At 50.7% G+C, this 20246-nt stretch overlaps 1 protein-coding gene across 1 annotated transcript; it reads right to left on the minus strand.

The window, feature by feature from the left end:
* Positions 1 to 3073: 3073 nt before the first annotated feature.
* Positions 3074 to 6477, minus strand: LOC146798767 (uncharacterized). Its single transcript, XM_085628000.1, has 2 exons — positions 6148 to 6477; positions 3074 to 5395 (listed from the first exon to the last, which is right to left on the minus strand). The coding sequence occupies exons 1-2, from the start codon at positions 6278 to 6280 to the stop codon at positions 4248 to 4250; spliced, it is 1281 nt and encodes a 426-aa protein (XP_085484126.1). The 5' UTR covers positions 6281 to 6477; the 3' UTR covers positions 3074 to 4247.
* Between the last annotated feature and the right edge of the window lie 13769 nt (positions 6478 to 20246).

The following is a 20246-nucleotide window of genomic DNA, read 5'->3' on the forward strand; positions in this document are numbered from 1 at the left end:
ATGACAAACTGCAGACTGAGTCCATGAGAAGCTGCACAGGGAATGTGTGCGACTGTACCTTTCCGTGGTCAGCAACACAGTCAGGGGGCAACAATGTGCAGTACAGGCCCACCTGTGTGAGACACAGGTGTGTGAGGGTGACTACCACTCAGACTTGGCTGTCAGGCGGACTGGGAGCTGGCTATGTCTCGGGGTCTGTCGGGGCACTTGACGGGGGAGAGAGCGGAACAGCTGAGGTAGAGTTATCAGTGGCTTCGCAAGCTGGAGGGCTGCTTGGACCAGGTGGTGTAGTGGCACGTGGAGGTGGAGTCATGCAGACTGGAGTCACAGTGTGGCTGGGAGATTGTGGAGGGGTGCCCTTCCACTTCTTGGGGATCCTAAATGGCTTGACTGACTGTGGATCAATGGGAAGTGGTGTGGGCACAACAGGCACACTCACCACCGCTGCTGCAGCAGGTGCAGGCATCCCCTCTGGTGATGTTCTGGACCCAGCAGAATGCTTTGCCTTGCTTCACCTCTGCCCCCCCCTTCCCCTGTGTACTAGGTGTTACCCCAACAGTGCCCTCCGGCCCCTGCTTCACTGGGCTTGGAATGGGACACACAACACACAGTACAGTAGCACAGGGCCAGGGAAACACACACAACACCACACTCAGGGAAATATCAATGAGGACAAGCAACAAATGAACACTTAAGGAATCAACATCCAAATGGACACACAGCCTGCAAAGTCACACATACATATCACAGACTGACACACACACACTTACACACCCCACATGCCAATAGCAGTGGAGCACAACAAATAGGGAAACAAAAGTGGGCTGCACACAAATGGAAGGCCATGGAGAGACACACCAAGCATGTGTTCAACACATCAACACAAGGAACAGAGCACAACACCCTCACACCATCAAAGCACACATGGCTGGCACAGTCAGTGAACTCAAACCACAGACAGCTCAGTGCAACAACACAGGGAGACAGCAAGGCAAACCATGTATAGGCACAGGGAAGAAAGGATGAAAGGAAGGCCCTGAAGTCAAACTGGGAACAGCCACACATCCATACAACTACTTCACAGGAGTACACCAGCAGCACTACACACAGGGCCCATCTACACACCTCAGGACTGACAAACACCAGTAAGAATCTACACACATACCCCCCTCACACCAGCAGCACCCAACACCAGTGCCAAACACACTGAAGGCTGGCAATACTTGACAGGCAATACACACACAAACAACCACACACCCTGGGCTCAGCCACAAACATCACACACATACACACAGGGATGCCACCACAAATGTGGAAACAAATACAACAGAAAACACATAACCCAACAGAAACCCACACAGAGCCACAACAACAACAGACGCCCTGTGCAGCTAAACTGGGGAAAGGCAATGGGAGCACAGACACAACAGGAGTGCACAACCTCATCACTCAGGAACAATGCACAGACAACATACCACAACACACACAAGAAATGCACCATCATAGAACAACACAGCCACAGCAAACAAACAACAGATGCACAGGCAGAACAATCACATAGCAAACACAGCAGGACATCAGATGATGCACACCAGGCAATCACACGGCAACATACACACACAGCACTGCATGCACAACAAGATGTGTGTGCACACCAAGCATACCAGACACACACAGACATCAGTGACAGAACAGCAACCCACACAACACCAGACAGCACAGCACAAAGACAACAGCACACCCAGGAAGTGAAGCAATAACACAAACAACACATATACATACAACACAAGACCCAATAGATGCACAAGCCTGGGACACAAAGGTGGAAACAACTTGACCACAGGACTGGGCAGCACACACAGTTGAACTGCATAGGAGCAACCAAGACTGACAAACAGCACCAGAACATCACACATTACCCATTGGGGAAATGCCCTGAGTGACACATTGACCCTGGACAAAGAACTGCACCACAAAGCACAGTAGCACAAATGAAGTCATGGGGAGGTACACACACCTACAAACCAAGGGGACAGCTCCCACCAAAGTGAAGTGTACTGCATGTCAGTAGGGGACATGGCAGGAGTGTACACAAAGAGAGGGAGTGCAGACCCACAATGGGTAGGCAGCTGAAGCACAGATAGGGGACGTCATGACAACACACACAACATGCCACACTGGAGGCAAGAAGGCACCATGTGACAGCAATGCATGAGAAAACACAACCACAATGGCAGTGTGGAACAACAGGTCTGCACAGTCCCCACAAACAGCCACAAGACACATGGATGTGCAACAAAACACAACACTGACTTGCCAGTCACACACTCTGCATACTCACAGGTGACAAAAACAACAAGTAGGAGTCAGACAGAACTGCAAGGACACACCAACACACTGCACAGTGCACAACATACAACTCACACATGGGCATACAACCACATCCACAGGGATGAACAATCAAAACAACAGGCACACAACTCCTGGGTGACATGTGTGTAGTTGACATTGCAGAGCATGCACACATCAACACTCCCACACAAACTCACCCCCTTCACACTGCACACTACCTGGCCATCCAAGAGCACAAATGGAAAGTAAGCCATGGGACTAGGATGACTGGCCATCACAAGATGACCACACACATACACCACTGGGCACACATATAGGAAGAACACACACATGATGACCCTGGACAACCTGCCTGCAATACTGTGTGCAGAAACCCACTCTGTGCTGGCAGTGCCCCCCAACCTGACATGTGTACAATATAGCCAACATGAATGAATCAAGTAAATGACGACTGCTAACCATTCGAAATTGACACCATTGCCACCACAAGTATCTGGGCCAAGAAGAACTGAAGACCCTGTCACCCCTGAAAAAAAGAGTAAGTGAGCCCAAACATTGACTATGTTGAAGTGCCACACAGACCATGTGGCAAAGCAAACCATTTACACACATCAAAAGAACTTTATTCAGTAAGGACACTGACAAAAAAGACAACTGGAGCAACTGTCTTTATTCACATATTGCACAGATCGGCACCATGAGAAGAGAAGAGTAAGGCACAAAATGCAGAGCATGTCCATGAGAAGCTGCACAGGCAAGGGCAAAACAGCAAGGCCAGTGGCCAGGGCAGAGTGCAGAGTATGTCCATGAGAAGCTGCACAGGCAAGGGCAAAACAGCAAGGCCAGTGGCCAGGGCAGAGTGCAGAGTATGTCCATGAGAAGCTGCACAGGAAAGGGCAAAACAGCAGTGAACAACAAGGCCAGTGGCCAGGGCAGAGTATGTCCACGAGAAGCTGCACAGGCAAGGGCAAAACAGCAAGGCCAGTGGCCAGGACAGAGTGCAGCGTATGTCCATGAGAAGCTGCACAGGCAAGGGCAAAACAGCAGTGAACAACAAGGGCAGTGGCCAGGGCATATTGCAGAGCATGTCCATGAGAAGCTGCACAGGCAAGGGCAAAACAGCAAGGCCAGTGGCCAGGGCAGAGTGAGTCCATGAGAAGCTGCACAGGCAGGGGGCACACAGCAGTGAACGACAAGGCCAGTGGGCATGACAAACTGCAGACTGTGTCCATGAGAAGCTGCACAGGGAAGGGTCCAACACAGCAAAGAGCAACAAGGCCAGTGGCTAGTCCAAGGTGCAGAGTGAGTCCATGAGAAGCTGCACAGGCAAGAGCAAAACAGCAGTGAACAACAAGGCCAGTGGCCAGGGCAGAGTGCAGAGCATGTCCATGAGAAGCTGCAAGGGCAAAACAGGCCAGGGCAGAGTGCAGAGTGAGTCCATGAGAAGCTGCAGAGGCAGGGGGCACACAGCAGTGAACGACAAGGCCAGTGGGCATGACAAACTGCAGACTGAGTCCATGAGAAGCTGCACAGGGAATGTGTGCGACTGTACCTTTCCGTGGTCAGCAACACAGTCAGGGGGCAACAATGTGCAGTACAGGCCCACCTGTGTGAGACACAGGTGTGTGAGGGTGACTACCACTCAGACTTGGCTGTCAGGCGGACTGGGAGCTGGCTATGTCTCGGGGTCTGTCGGGGCACTTGACGGGGGAGAGAGCGGAACAGCTGAGGTAGAGTTATCAGTGGCTTCGCAAGCTGGAGGGCTGCTTGGACCAGGTGGTGTAGTGGCACGTGGAGGTGGAGTCATGCAGACTGGAGTCACAGTGTGGCTGGGAGATTGTGGAGGGGTGCCCTTCCACTTCTTGGGGATCCTAAATGGCTTGACTGACTGTGGATCAATGGGAAGTGGTGTGGGCACAACAGGCACACTCACCACCGCTGCTGCAGCAGGTGCAGGCATCCCCTCTGGTGATGTTCTGGACCCAGCAGAATGCTTTGCCTTGCTTCACCTCTGCCCCCCCCTTCCCCTGTGTACTAGGTGTTACCCCAACAGTGCCCTCCGGCCCCTGCTTCACTGGGCTTGGAATGGGAGTCGAGGTGGTTGGTGATACTGCCTTGGAGCCCTTCCTAGGTGTACCCTTGGCATGCACCACCTCCTTGGTGGGCACAGACACGGTACGATTATCTTTGCGCGATGCTTTAGGGGCATGAGAGTCCTTGGATGGGGATGCCACTGAGGCATGTGTGCCTGAGGTCTGCTGCTTTGCTAATTGTCCACTGGTGTTGCCTGACGGGCTTTTCTCCCTGCGCTCTGGGGTGCCTTTGGTCTTCTGTGGGGATGGTGTCTGCGCCCGGGACCGCTTGGGTTGCTGCTGCTGTGTGCTCCGTGTGCTGTATTGTGACTTTGATGTATGTGGACCGTGGTCACTATCGTCAGACGTGGCCACTGCCTGGGGGGTGGACAAAGGGACTGGAGCTGGACTGTGAGTATGTGCCTGTTGCAGGGCAGATGTCACTGTTGATGACAAAGCCTGGACTGTCCGGTGCAGCCCACCCACGTCGGAATGTATGCCCTCCATGAAAGCAACCACCTGGGCCAATTTCTTGTCGTGGTCAATGAAGGCATTGAGGAGAGCTGTCTTGCCTACACACAGCTGGCGCAAAAGCTCCACAGACTCAGCACTGATGGCAGCAGGTGGGACAGGGGCAGGGCCAGCAGTGCCAGGGGTGAAGGACACTCTTCCCCTCTTACTGAGGCCGATACGGGCAGCACCAGAGGAAGTGGCTGGGAGGGTGGGCAATGGCCGCTGTGTGGTGGAAGTCGATGCAGAGTCCCCGTTCCCTGTGCCCTCCAACATGGATGCATCCCCGCTGACATCGGATGATGTGGTGCTTTGCGTCTCAGGCTGGGACTCCTCCAGCAGACTCCTGTCCCCCTCTGAGGCGCTGGTGACATCTGTGTCACTGGGCTCCTGGGCAGCTGTGGTGCTAATTTCACCCCCACTGGTGTCCGTCTCCTGTCCCTCCGTAACCACAGGTGATGCTGCATGGGAGAGAGAGATGTAGGGTCAGGTCAGTGGCAGCAACAGAACAAACATATGCAAGCAATGCATGACAAAAGTTGACCAAATCTACATGTTGCACACCACCCTGTGCAATCACATTGTGCCAACTCACTACATAGACTCAAACAGTGCGTGGAAACAGGATACTCAGTCATGAGTGAGCCATGTGATGACCACACAGCACAACACCCTGCTTGTGGCTCTGTTCAAACAGACACAGCACTAGTTCTGAGCACACCTAGGGACATAATGGGGGCACACTACTTGTTGCCAATGACAGAACTGGATGGAACAGGATGGGACAACACAGACCCAGACTACAACATGACAGTCAACAATGGACATTAGCCAATGCCACCCACCATGTCGTACCTTGGGGACAATATAATGCTGCACATTGCTGTAAGATGTGTAGGCCTCCCCAATATGGGTGCATGCAATGGAGGCATTGATGTACGCACAGTCAGATTGGGCACACCGCCGTTCTCTCCCATGTGATTCCCAAGACTACACCAATGCAGAATAAACCAGAAGAGCACAACTCAGAATGTAATGTGAAGGCACAGCATCCGAATCACATTTGCAAGTACAGGTACTGCCATAGGTACCCAGGCCAGCAGCCACTTCATGCCACAGCATCACACTACCAACATCACAGAGGCCAGCGCTGGCACAGGCTCTGTACACATGCAGCCACTCCCATTCAAAGTCAGACTCCCTAAATGCTCACCCCTGGCTTGCTGCTGATGCTCCTTCAAATATGCATCTAGCTCAGGCTGTGTCACCGCCAATATGCGCCCCATTAGTGGTGTCATACTGCGCCGTGCCAGATGCCCAGTGCGAGGAGGCAGCCCCAAGGTCATCTCCGCCACATTCTTTGCCAGCCGGATTATGTCGTCCCATCTCTTGTGGCAGTGGGTGCGCCATCGGTTTGAGGCCCCCAGGGCTCGCACCTTCGCTGCAATGGCCCTCCACACGGCCTGATGCTGGTGTACCTTGAGCTGCAGGCATGGGAGACAAGAGGGAGAAATGATCAGGGACACAGTGTCATGTACCGACATCTATCAGTATAGCAGCAAGATACAAAATAATCACATATCCAACGATAGGTCAATCAGAGACTATAGTACAGCCCACATGGGAGAAGCTGATGCTAAAGCATGCAGGTGTGAGGGGGAACACAGTCCCTGCACATCTCACACACATGCAGGATGCCAGCACTGAAACACCCATATAGCCTGCCCACATCTCCAGTCCATTGTTGGCTTGAGCAACACATACATCACATGTCAACCTGTGTTTGGGGGTGGACTCACTGTGTCCAAGACTGCGCAGCCATCAATGTCCCTGTCCTGTGAATATTTTAATGTGTCATGGTGGTCACATGGAGGGACATGATATCACAAATACAAAATGCCATTCACAAGGGCAGTTGTGTGCAAACCACAGTGCTGAGATGGACCATAGCTGGAGTGCTATGTGAAAAGACTGATGTCATACTCTGTAAGTGAGTTGTCCTTGTCTTTGTAGGTGGGGACTGTGCAGGCCAGCTGGGCTCACACTGAGATGGACTACAGGGGCACACACAGCCATCCAGCCAAGCAATCACTGTCCTGACTACAGCATGAACAACCTTCTGTGTCACTGTATGGCTGACAAGACAACACCGGTCACTCATACATACATGTGCAGGGAGTGAAAGCTGTGGCATTGGGTACACACACCATCCCACTGGAGACAGCATGTCAGGCAGTGCATGACACTACCCCACACTCCCAGGCACATACTGCATCAGTCCAACTACATGTGTGGCCCCCCTGCCCTACCCCACCACTGTTGAAGACTTACCATGACATTTGGGTCACCATATAGCCTTGGGTACTGTGTGAGCACCTCTTCCACCAGGACCTCCAGCTCCTTGCTCGTGAAGGGACTGGCACGGATCTTCTCTGTCCTTGCCATCACAGTGGACGTGAGACAACAGCAGGGGATTTTGGTGGTGAGGGGTCTCAGGCAGCAGTAACTGGAGACAGCAGCAGGTGAGGGGTCTCAGGCAGCAGTCCCTGTAGGCAGCAACAGGTGAGGGGTCTCGGGCAGCAGTCCCTGGAGGCAGCAGCAGGTGAGGGGTCTCAGGCAGCAGGCTCTGTGGCAATGTGAGGCTCACTCCCACATATATAGCCCCCTGGGGTCGTTTCAAAGGTGCCAAGCTGCAGCAATTGGTGGTCCAGATCTGCCTCTTTCAAATGCATCCAATGATCGCCTGTGCGGTGGCGGAGCACGCCTACCGCGATCTTCAAAATTGCATCATGCCACCGCAATCATGGCTCCCATTGGCTGTAAGGGCATGCTCCATGGCGGTGATACAACTCTGGGGCCCGGGGTGCCCTACCGCAATGGCGCATCTTTCAAATGCATCCAATGACCGCCTCCGCGGTGGCGGAGCACACCTACCGCGATCTTCAAAATTGCATCATACCACCGCAGTCATGGCTCCCATTGGCTGTAAGGGCATTCTCCATGGCGGTGATACAACGCTGGGGCCCGGGGTGCGCTACCGCGATGGTGCATCTTTCAAATGCAGCCAATGTCCGCCTCCGCGGTGGCAGAGCACGCCTACAGCGATCTTCAAAATTGCATCATGCCACCGCTATCGAGCTTCGCATTGGCTCTAGGGCGAGCTCCATGGCGTTGACACACCGCAGGGGCCTTGTGTGCACTACCGCGATTTTAGTGGCGGAGCATGCCAGCCGCCATTTCCACAGGTCTCTATGCCTATGACTACCGCACTTGTGTGAATGGGGGTGCTGGAGACACACCTCCGGGGTCAGGCGGTAGCTACCGTGATATGGGTGCCATGCATTGACACGAGGCTCCGCCATTCAGGCGGCTGAGCATGCCAACCGCCATATGGGCATGTCTAAATGCCTATTACTACCGCACTTGTGTGAATGGGGGTGCTGGTGACACACCTCCGGGGCCAGGCGGTAGCTACCGCGATTTGGGTGCCATACAATGGCGATGGCCATCTGTCCAACATCAACAGTGCACAGTGCCAACATGTTCAATGGCACATCATTGTGCACATGATGCCAATGCTCAATTCAGTCCACTGATGGCTACACATGCAATATTTGTGCGTGTGTAACGTAGATTTGCCTGTACCCACTCACATGTCACTTATGTATTTGATGTTGGTGTAGGCAGGACAGTGTGGTTCTGGACTGTACAATATGTACACATGTCAATGTGTTGAGGTCCAGTGGCAATAACAGCAATGCTCGTCTCAATGAATGGTCATATATTTAGCATTGCCTCTCATGTCTGCTCATAAACACATTCGTCATTCCAGCGCCGACTGTGGTCATTGTGTGGTGGATATGTGCCAGGTTGCAATGACGCATCAAGGTGTGACAGGTACAGCAGCTAGGTATGAGACATTGGTTTTGATTAGCTCACATATGCTGGATGCTATACTCCCAGGCGTGCCCATGTGCACTGTGGCCATATCCCTATGTGCATTCACATTGACCAAGGTGGTGTTTGAGGTACTTGTCTTGTGTAAGTTGACACGTGTGCCCTTTGCGTAGCTGAAGGTGTCACTCCATGTCAGTTGGTCTGTTAGTCACTGTAGATGTCAGTCATTGTTGTGGTTGTCATCCAGAATGTGATATGCAGTGCATATCTCATTAAGTATTGCATTGACATGTGTCCGCTACCATCTCAAATAGGAGGAGTCCAAATTTGACTCGTCACTTGATGCTGCTGGAGGACATGGAGGATGTTGCGATCATACGGAAATGCCGCCTGGACAGAGCCACCATGAAATCCCTTTGTGATCTGTTGGAGCCCCACCTGCAGCCCCGCAGGGCATATCCAACAGCTTTCACCCCTACTTATAAGGTGATGGCAGCCCTGCATGTTTTTGCCACTGGATCATTCCAGGAGACTGTGGCCAGCGCTGGTGGGATGTCACAACTGATGTTCAGCATGGTGCTGCGTGATGTACTGTCCGCCATGATGCTATACAAGGACAGATGCATCCATTTCCCAAGGGGTGCTGAATTGCCAGCTGTGAAGGGAGACTTCTATTCCCTTGGACACATCCCCAATGTTGTTGGGGCCATTGATTGCACCAATATCGTTCTTGTGACACCACAGGCAAGTGAGCACATATACTGCAATCGCAAGCATTACCACTCCATCAATGTGCAGGTGGTGTGCCTGGCAGATATGACCATTTCACAGGTGTGTGCCAAATTCCCAGGCTCGGCCCATGACTCCTACATCCTGCGGAACAGCATAGTGCCCCAGCTGATGGCTAATCTTCTTCCCGGGCATGCATGGATTGTGAGTGAGTATGCCTAGTTGTGTGGCGTGCTGTGTGTGTGATCTGCTGCCCTTGGCCTCAGCGAGGTTGCAATGTCTATTTGTGTTTGTCATACCTAGGTGACTCTGCATATCCCAACCGTCCCTGGTTGCTGAGCCCACTGCGGAATCCCAGGTCCCCAGCTGAAGTCCGCTACAACGAGGCCCATGGGAGGACACGTCATGTGGTAGACCGGAGGTGCACTGGCATACTCGCCCGGGAATATGTGTCAGATTGTTGTGGCATGCTGCATGCTCCACAACTTAGACATTCGCAAAGAGATTCCCCTGCTCCTGGATGATGGTGAGGACCCAAGGCCCTAGCCTGCAAACCAAGCCGTGTCCAGTGATGAGGACAATGGAGAGGAGGAAGGTGTTGACCTGCGTGAACAGTTCATCACCCGCTACTTCACTTGACGGTGGGTGTCAATGTGCAACGTACCCATTGTCCAATTATATTGCTGTTGTCATGATGGGGCATGTGAGAATTGTAGCATCAGCCAGTTGTAGACTCAGTGGCGGTTGGAAATGTTTCTGGGACATGTAATTCGGGGACATCTACAGGACGTGTATGTTGACACTTGTTGGCCATTGTGTGATGTCTGTGATGCCACACCCAGACCAGTGACAGTTGTTCTGTTGTGTTTCCCTAGGTGCCTTCGACTTATCCTTGCCTACATACAGCCCATGCTCCTGGTACATTGTGATCATGTTGAAGACTGTACATCCTACAATAAAGACGGAGCGGACACGCCAACATGTATGTGAGGATATTTTATTTACAATGGTGAGATGCTAGGGGGATGTACATTTCCATTGGAGGGGGGGGTGGAGCAGTGAGTTGACAGTTGTGGTAGATGAGATAGTCGAGTAGTCACCACATTGCTGTGGTGACCCAGTCCAACAGACAGATACCATTCACAAGGCAGTGTGTGGAAGGGCAGTCCAAAACGTCAATGCAGTGGTGGAGAGGGTTGCCATCATGGCTGGCTCTGTGACTGGCGTCTGGCAGGTGCTTGGCCTCCAGATACTCCCAGGGTCTTCTTAGGATGGCCCCTCTGTCGTTTGGCAGGGGAGGGCCCTGCTGCAGGGCCAGTGGGGTCTGAGGACTCACCCCTTTCTGTGGACACAGGGGAGGATGGTGAACTGTCATTGTGCGGCCCACCAGAGGGAGGTGGAGGTGTTGTCTGTGGCGCATGCCTTTCCCTCAGTACCGCCACTTGCTGGCCCAAGAGGTCCCCGATTTGTCCTATGCGGGTGTCGATGGACCTCATCAGCAGGATGAGCTCATGCAACAGTTGGTCCGACCGGCCCGTTTGTCCCTGGGCCTGTTTGTATGCACACAGGACTCTGGTGATGTGTTCCAGGGAGTGGGTCCTAGCCTCGTGGTGTCCCTGGGTGACCCTGCCCCTCCCACCTGCCCTGCTGCCACGGAACTGTTGCATCACCACTGTGGGCACCCGCATCCTCGTCCTGCCCTCCTCCGTTGGTGGTGTGTGCGGGTCCTCCTCTGGGACAGGGAGGGTGTTGCAGGCAGCACTGGTGGTGTTGGTGGTGGAGGTGGTTGTGGCGGTGGCCGCACAGGCCGTGTCAGCAGGGGTCTTCTGTGGAGTTGTTGTTGCTGCAGATGTGGTGGGGGGACGATGGGGTCCTGGGACCTGTTGCTCCCTGGCACACCAGATGGGCCGGCCTCGAGCTCATCGCCCATGGAATCCTGGGAGTCAACATCCGAGAGTCCTTATACCGGGGATGGACACTGGCTCTGCAGGTTGCTGGTGTTGTCCTCTGCAGTGAGTTCTTAGTCACCTGTGGGTCAGATGTGAAATGGTCATTGCAGTGCACCCAGCAAGTTTTGTGTTAGCTGTGTGTCATTCACTTTTTGTACACTGCACAATTGACATATCATCACATTGTTGACTATGTGCAGTACTGTGCTTCCTGACATGATGCAGTAGTACAGGCATTACTTGTCCATGATGTGAGGCGTCAAGGCATATCATGCAACCTGTGCACAATTGAGGTTTACAAGGACTTGTTGCCGTCTAGGGCCTTGCACAACATGTGTTTAATTGAAAACTCATTGTTTATTTGTCTGATCTGGCAGACGTCACATCTGGCCATGGACTGGCCGTTGTCATCTCCTGCATCCCTTTGTCCTGTCATGTGCATATCTTGATTTCTACCACCACACATGCAGTCTTATTTTTCGAATGTTCCTTTTTGCTCTGGCCCCATGGCGATGCACCTGTCAATAGGTGCTGTGCATGATTGTGCCCTGACTTTCTTCTAGTTGTGCATTGGTGTGTCACACTTTGGTAGCTGTGACAGTTTCCTTAGCTTACCTGTGTGCACACTGTGCTTGGCTTTGGAGTAGGTATGCCTCTTTGTGCAATGAGAGGGCTGGTGTTGTCATATGGCACCATTAGATTATTTTAAAATGGGTGGGTGCACGTACTGGCTACCTACCTGTAAGTTTGTTTGGTGTACTGCAATGGCTTCCAAATGCTCCTGGGTGGGGTGGGGGAGGGCTCCATCCTGCTCAGGTGTGGGACAGAGGGGATATTGGGAGTAGTGGTGCAGGCCCCCCACCCCCGACACCCTCATTGTGAAGATGGCTACATACCTGTAAGTTTGATGAGAGTGATGTAATGGCTGACACATGCTTCTGGGTGGGGTGGTGGGAGGGATCCATCTTGCTAGGCTATGGGACGGGGGCATGGTGGGAGTAGTGGTACAGACCTCCCACCCCCAGACACCCTCCCAGGGAAGATGGCTACGTACCTGTAAGTTTGTTTGGTGTACTGTGCTGGCTTCCAACTGCTTCTGGGTGAGGAAGTGCTCCATCCTGCTCAGGTGTGGGACAGGGGGCATGGTGGGAGTAGTGGTACAGATCTCCCACCCACAAACACCCTCACTGTGAAAATGGCTACCTACCTGTAAGTTTGATGAGGGTGATGTAATGGCTTCCAAATGCTGGGGGGGCTCCATCCTGCTCAGGTGTGGGTAATGTAATGGCTGACACATGATTCTGGGTGGGGTGGGGGGGAAGGCTCCATCCTGCTGAGGTGTGGGACAGGGTCCTGGTGGGAGTAGTGGTACAGGCCTCCCACCCCCAGACACCCTCACTGTGAAGATGGCTACCTACCTGTAAGTTTGAGGAGGGTGATGTAATGGCTTCCAAATGCTGGGGGGGGAGGGAGGGCTCCATCCTGCTCAGGTGTGGGTAATGTAATGGCTGACACATGCTTCCGGGTGGGGTGGAGGAGTGATCCATCTTGCTAGGCTGTGGGACAGGTGGCATGGTGGGAGTAGTGGTGCAGGCCCCCCACCCCAGACACCCTCCCAGGGAAGATGGCTACCTACCTGTGAGTTTGATGTGGGTTGTGTAATGGCTGACACATGCTCCTGGGTGGGGCGCGGGAGGGCTCCATCCTGCTCAGGTGTGGGAGAGGGGGCATGGTAGGAGTAGTGGTACAGGCCTCCCACCCGCAAATACCCTCCCTGGGAAGATGGCTACCTACCTGTAAGTTTGTTTGGTGTACTGCAATGGCTTCCAACTGCTCCTGGGTGGGGTGCGGGAGGGCTCCATCCTGCTCAGGTGTGGGAGAGGGGGCATGGTGGGAGTAGTGTTACAGGCCTCGCACCCCCAGACACCCTCCCAGGGAAGATGGCTACCTACCTGGGAGTTTGATGTGGGTTATGTAATGGCTGACACATGCTTCTGAGTGGGGTGGGGGGAGGGATCCTTCTTGCTGATGCTGTGTGCCAGGGGGCCTGGTGGGAGTTGTAGTGCTGTCTGCCTGTACACATGCCCCCATGGTTATGTTGTTAGCTATGTTTTGGGTGAATGGGAGTGGGTGAATGTTGGATCTGTGAGCCATGTTTTTGTGAGTGTATGGTGCAGATGGATGGTATGTGTCCTAGGTGGTGTAGCTTTGTAGTTGTGCAAGCAAGTACATGGCAGAGTGGCAGTAGTCATTTGTTTGTACTTACCAGCCTTCACTTCCACGGCTACTCCTGTGAGACTCTCTGGATGCAGTATGGCAAGCACCTTCTCCTCCCATTGTGTGAACGGTTTTTGTGGAATGGGAGGGCCACCGCCAGTCCTCTGAGCCAGCTCACGGTTCTTGCTCCTCCTCCTCTCCTTGACCACCCTCTTCAGATCATGCCAACGCTTCATGATCTCCTTTTTTGATCTTGGGGTGGTCCCTACTGCATTGACCCTTTGGACTATCCTTGCCCACATTTGTGTCCTTGTGGCTAATGGTGTCTGTTGGACCAAGCTACCAAAAAGCTGTGGTTCCACTCTGACTATCTAATCTACCATGACCTTCAACTCACTCTCAGTGAATTTGGGCATTTTCTGTGTGGCCGTGGTGTGCAAAGTGATTGTGGGTGCAGGAGTGTGAGTGGTGGTTGTGCTGTGTATGATGTGTGTTGTGCAGGGGGGTTAGTTGTGCTGGTGTGGAGGTGGTGATGGTGCTGTGTGTGGTGTGGCTAGTGATGTTGTGTCCTTTGCCTCTCCTGTCAGCTGGGGTATGTGTTCCTTCTCTCCTGGAGTTTTGCAAGGGATTGTGGTCAGGGAAGGGGCTGGTTATATACTCAACTATGTGGGTGTGTCCAATTGGGGTGTTGCTGACAGGTGTGTTGTCCTGAGATTTGTATTTTTCGTTTTGCCATGTGGTCGTGTCATTGGGGTGTGTTTTGTGTATTTGGGGGACATGGCTAGTTTTCTGTGTGCACTTTTTGGCCTTCTTGTGGTGTCTTGGCTTCGTCCGCCATATTTTTGACGGTTCGTCTGCCGTGGTGACTGTGTTCATCCCATTGTGCGACCGCGGCGGTCGGAGACAGCAGTACGTACCGCGGGACCGTCAGGAATATCCTAATTTCCAGGGCGGTGTCTCCGCTATACTTGCGGCGGGTTGTTGTTTTTCCGCCGCGATTCCGACCGCCGCGGACGGATTTGGCCCATCACCGCCCGCTACGGGCGGTTTTCCTTGGCCTCGTTCCACCGCGGTCGGATTTTTTTTGCGGTTAATTCTAATTTGGCTGCCAGTTTTCCCACGGTGCCGGCGGGCGGTTTTCCACTTCCATGGCGGTCGGGGTATTTTTCCGCCCGCCATCCTAATGGGCCTCTTAGTATTTACAAATGGTCTGGTTCGAGTACACTCTGAGGGCTGTCTCTTGCTTTGTACTAAGTGCTGATTTGTGGGTTACATTTTTTTTGTTGTAACTGGTTGTGGACTGACATGCTTGAAAGTACTTGTTTCAGTAAGCAGACTATGTTTTTTTGTGAGAATGGCTTGCTTTAACCAAGCAGTGTTGTGTGTTCTGAGTGTATGACTTCCTTGTTGAAAATGTTTGGAATAAGTTCAGTTGGGTTTTTGTTGTCATTCTGTTATGCAAATGTCATTGAAAGAATTACATTTTAAAATTCAAGAAATGAATTATGTAACATATGCTAAATAGCACATTCGAAGTAAAATAGTAACAAAGTCTGGATGTGCAAATTGCCACAATGGTAAAGATAAATTAGAATTCACAATCAATAGGAATAAAATAGGCCTCATAGAAAGGAAGAAAAAACGAAATTGTGTGCTTTACACACCTAGGACTCAATATAAAATGTTACAGCATTCTCCTTAGATACAATGTATTAGATATTAAAAGGAATTCACATTATCTGAGTAATTAGTTGCTGGTTAAATAAAAGCACCTCTTTTGTACAAACATTCAGAACGATAGATTTTGACTGGCTTGCAAAATAGACTGTGACTGTGCTTACATTTCAGCGCCAGAAAAAGAGCTTTCAAACAGATGTGTTTAAGCTGTCTCACTGAGAAGAAGCTGTCTGACACACCAAAAGGAGATTAAACTTTTTCAGGACATTACAATACAGTAAAAGGGGTTATCTCCTGAAAAAGCTTAAGAAGTTGACGCCTGCTGGTCGTAAAGAGCACAGCTGAGTAAATAACACATGGCTATTCCTGGTCACAAGCCACAATGAAAAATGTTGGGTCAACTAGATCTTAAGTTAGTGCAAACATAGTTTGAAAGCCTGCATTATAAAACTGCTGATTTTAAAAGTCAGAAAATACTGTTTCATTATTTTGGATAACAGTGAAAGGATTAAAAGTAGGGATTTTCTTTCTTGTAGCTTTTTACATAAGTACATCTGTGGATCTGATGGTAAAATAATCACTGCTCTTTAAAAAGTGGTGCAAGCTATTTTAGGTTTAAGTAAAGCTTCTGTGCTTAGTGTTATAAATAAATGCATTTAAAGGCAAAAGGGAAGGAATGAGGCTTGTTTTTCATATGTGGAAACATCAAAAGGGTTGGTGATCATTATAAACAAAAAATAAAAAAATTACTATATGAAGAAAAAAATTTAATTATTAAAGATAATTGCACTAAATTCGTTTTTCTTTGTAATGTCTAATAATCATACTGTGAAAAATATAAGCTCCTAGCATCAAAGTTGAATTTAAGTAGCACTTAACAATGTAGGGAGTGAAATTTCACTTTACCCAGGCGTATAAAAACTCATTTTTTAAGGGTGTACCTTATACATTTCTGATCCCCCACCCCTGGGATATCTAGGGAACAACCTGGGGGTCCCTAATATCCTACAACATTGTAGGTTATCCATTTTTAAGTGCCCCTACCACCAAAGTCGAATTTGGGCAACATTTACTTTTTAAAAGCAGTTCTGCCACTCAGGGCAGTTTTCAAACTGATCTCAGGCTTCAGTAATGCACACATGCAAGTATAGAACAAGCAGCTGACCTCTAAACTGCTAGACAGCACACCACACACTGCACACAAATGAAAATAAGTATAAAGAAACCAGCAGAAGTTATTATCCTACCTTTAAAATTGTTAGACCACAGGTACGGAACAGGACTGCCTTTCAGCTGTGATTTTTCAGAGTTGCTTTGAATTGTAAAGACCGCATGGAATAGCCTTACTGACAGGGGACAACAGGTTTAAGGGTCAAAGGCCAAGGTCTGTTTTTAGAAACTGACCGGCCCTAGTGAACATGAAATTTCCACGCAGTGAGCCACTGTGACAGTCCTGATTCTCACATTGTAGGGAAAAGCACTACAGATCTGTTTTTGGTAACATTAGCTAAAGGAAATATTGTATATTCTGTTAAGAGCACATGGGGATATCACTGTTTTCTTGAGACATAATACAAGTGTAGGAGATATACAGATGGGGTTTATCCTATTGAATAACATTATCAAGGGATAGCAGCGTTTGAAGGTCATATGCAGAGAATAGCTCTGCCATGTATATAGCACTAATGCTTTTAGTTTAAAGATTACTGTGCAAGGGCTACAATAAGGAGGCAATGGTATTCAGTTTGCATTCATGCGCCCTCATGTTACACTAGTACAATTGCTAAAGGAATTGGTAGTTGGTTATTAATGTTTTCTAGCTAGCTCAATGTGCTATTTACCTCCTACAAGTTTGTTTGTGCCCAGCTGCCAGCTGATAGTGTCGACAGAAGTTAACCTGTTTCAGGTTTCCTACTGTTGAAATAGGGGGAAGGAGGTTAGCTCCTGGGCAAATTAAGGGTAAGCAAATTTATGTTTTCTCTCTCTTTTTCTCACTCTCTTTTGAGCCTGTCTAAGTTGTCTATGAAACGGCCATGAGACATTTCATTGGCTATTCAGTAATACTGTTTTAAAATTGTTAGAATTAATAAAATGAATAAAAAATACGTCATGTTACTGCCCATCCTGTCTGATGAAATTATGAAAGGATGAGTAATCTAGATTGCTGTTCCCTTATTTGACCTTTAAGGGGAAACTATATGTTATTCTCATGCTACATACAGTTTTGCAAGGGCATTGCTAGTCTTTTATTAGTTAGTCTGTGTAATTGAGCTGACAGCCCTTATTAGAGCTGGTGAATAGGGTTTTTTCCTTTGAAAATGATGTTGCATAGTCCACATCGTGAAAAGTAGAATGCATAAGGATTATAATGTCAGGGAAGACGCCCATGTGATCCTCAGCGAACATTTTTTAAGGAAAATATTGTTTCATAGGAGTTTGTTTGTTACAACATGTTCTGCTGGAGAAATGTATGTACCCACTACGTTGAGTTTTTTAGTTCTTTATGTAAAAAGAATCATTGTTAAAATAGCAGTATTTGATTTTCCCACTGCGCCTATAACATGAGAGCATGGTCCTAAGCATACTATGTTAGATAGATGAAGTGGTTCTTGGGTGCCTTGCTAATGTATGGGGTGCCCCAAGACTGAGAAGGTATTCTGAGACTATCCTCTCTGTTGATAGATTAATTGTATGCCTTGTCTAAAGACCTTTTGTTCTGTCCACCAATAGATACTTGCTGCCCTACAACCATTGCCAGAGGGGCCCGGACATCAGATCCAGCTTGGGGAGTCAGCACCAGTCCAGCTTGAAGCCAAGGTGAAGGGAACCAGCACAAGCATTGCTGGCAACTAGGACCTCAGTGAAGGTCAATCAATCAATCAGAGGTTGGTGAAGCGCGCTACTCACCCACAAGGGTCTCAAGGCGCTGGGGGAGGGGTAGGTCTAGCAGCTCTGATCAGTTGAAAAGCCAGGTCTTGAGTGCCCGTCTGAAAGTGAGTAGGGTAGTCGAGCGTCTTATTTCAACTGGGAGAGCGTTTCATGCTGTGGCGGCGGTGTAGGAGAAGGCTCTCCCTCCGGCTCTGCTTCGGTGGATGCGGGGGACCTCTGCCAGGGCGAGGTCGGAAGAGCGAAGGTTCCTCTTGGGTTTGTGGAAACTCATTCGGTCGTTGAGGTATTTGGGTCCAATGTTGTTCAGGGATTTGTATGCGTGCGTGAGTAGTTTGTAGGTGACCCTCTTCTCAATGGGGAGCCAGTGGAGCTCTTGTAGGTGCGGCATCATGTGTTCCCGGCGTGGTAGTCCTAGGACGAGCCTGGCGGCTGCGTTTTGGATGGTTTGAAGTTTGCGAAGTAGTGATTTGTTGATTTCGGCATAGAGGGAGTTGCCGTAGTCGAGCCTGCTGGTGATGAGTGCGTGTGAGACAGTCTTTCGGCAGTCTGAGGGGATACATTTGAAAGTCTTTCATAGGGTGCGGAGGCAGTTGAAACTGGCGGAGGCAATAGCGTTGATTTGGCGGTTCATGGAGAGTGAGGAGTCGAGGATTATGCCGAGGTTCTGAGCGTGGTCTGTTGGGGTCGGAGGGGGGCCGAGGGCGGGAGGCCACCAGGAGTCGTCCCAGGCCGAGGGGCTGGGTCCGAAGATGAGAACCTCGGTCTTTTCGGAGTTGAATTTGAGGCAGCTGTCCTTCATCCAGGTGGCTACTCCACTCATTCCCTCCTGGAAGCTCATTCTGGTGTCTTCGGTGTTGCTGGTGAGGGAGAGGATGAGCTGGGTGTTGTCGGCGTAGGATATGATGCTGAGTCCGTGCTGTCTGACGATGGCGGCGATGGGGGCCATGTAGATGTTGAAAAGGGTCGGGCTCAGAGAGGATCCCTGGGGGACCCCGCAGATGATGTCGGTGGGTTTGGAGAGGAAAGGGGGGAGCATGACCCTCTGTGTTCTGCTGGAAAGGAAGGATCGGATCCAATTGAGGGTGTCTCCGTGAATTCCCGTGTTGTGGAGTCTGGTGGTCAGTGTGCGATGTGAGACAGTGTCGAAGGCTGCAGAGAGGTCGAGGAGGATGAGGGCTGCGGTGTGTCCCTGATCGAGCAGCATGCGGATGTCATCGGTGGCCGCGATTAGGGCTGTCTCGGTGCTGTGGTTGCTGCGGAAACCAGATTGGGAGGGGTCCAGTATGTTGTTTTCTTCGATGAAGGTTGTCAGCTGGGTGTTCACGATTCGTTCTGAGACTTTGGCCGCGAAAGGAAGGTGGAAGGCCGGAAGCACTGGGACGTGAAGTGTGTACCCCTGCCACTGTCTTGGGCGAAAGACGGGGTCAAAAATCAGAATGGAGAATTGATCCTTTGTGAATGCAGTTTGTGGTGCCCAGACCGATCAGGACGGCAAGGAGGCTTTTGCTTGAGGTGAGCCCTTTGAAACAAGGGTTGCTTCAGGCCTTTGAATCCTGTTCCTAAACTGAATGATAGTTTACACCTTTGTTTGTTGATCAAGAGATGCCTGGGCATACTGGGTGCAATCTGTGGCCCCAACGAAAGAGCAGTGTGCCAGAGGAGGAACACAGGAGTTAGGGAAGGACTTGAGTTCAGGGTACAGGTGCTGTGCCTTTGGTGCCTGTTAGATTAAAGTGAAGAAAACTGGTGCACTGCCTGAGACACTGGACAGGATTGCTGAGGGCATTTGCCCCGGAAGGTGATTGCCCTATCCTGAAAGAAGAAACTTTTCCCTTAAAACTGGGCCGCGATTTTTTTTTTGAGTTCCAAGTTGTGCAGCTCCACCGTTGGATGAACAATAGGAGCCTGCCTGTGAGGCTCAAACGGACACAGGGAGAATACTCCCCTCTGGCTG

This window comes from Triturus cristatus, chromosome 9, assembly GCF_964204655.1.
Source record: "Triturus cristatus chromosome 9, aTriCri1.1, whole genome shotgun sequence".
In the NCBI taxonomy this organism is placed as follows: Eukaryota; Metazoa; Chordata; class Amphibia; order Caudata; family Salamandridae; genus Triturus; species Triturus cristatus.

Coding starts and splice junctions, on each gene's coding strand:
- LOC146798767 (XM_085628000.1), bottom strand. CDS start 6,280: ATGACCTTGGGGCTGCCTCCTCGCACTGGGCATCTGGCACGGCGCAGT. Junction 5,396..6,147: donor GCATCAGCAGCAAGCCAGGG/GTGAGCATTTAG, acceptor TCTCCCATGCAG/CATCACCTGTGGTTACGGAG.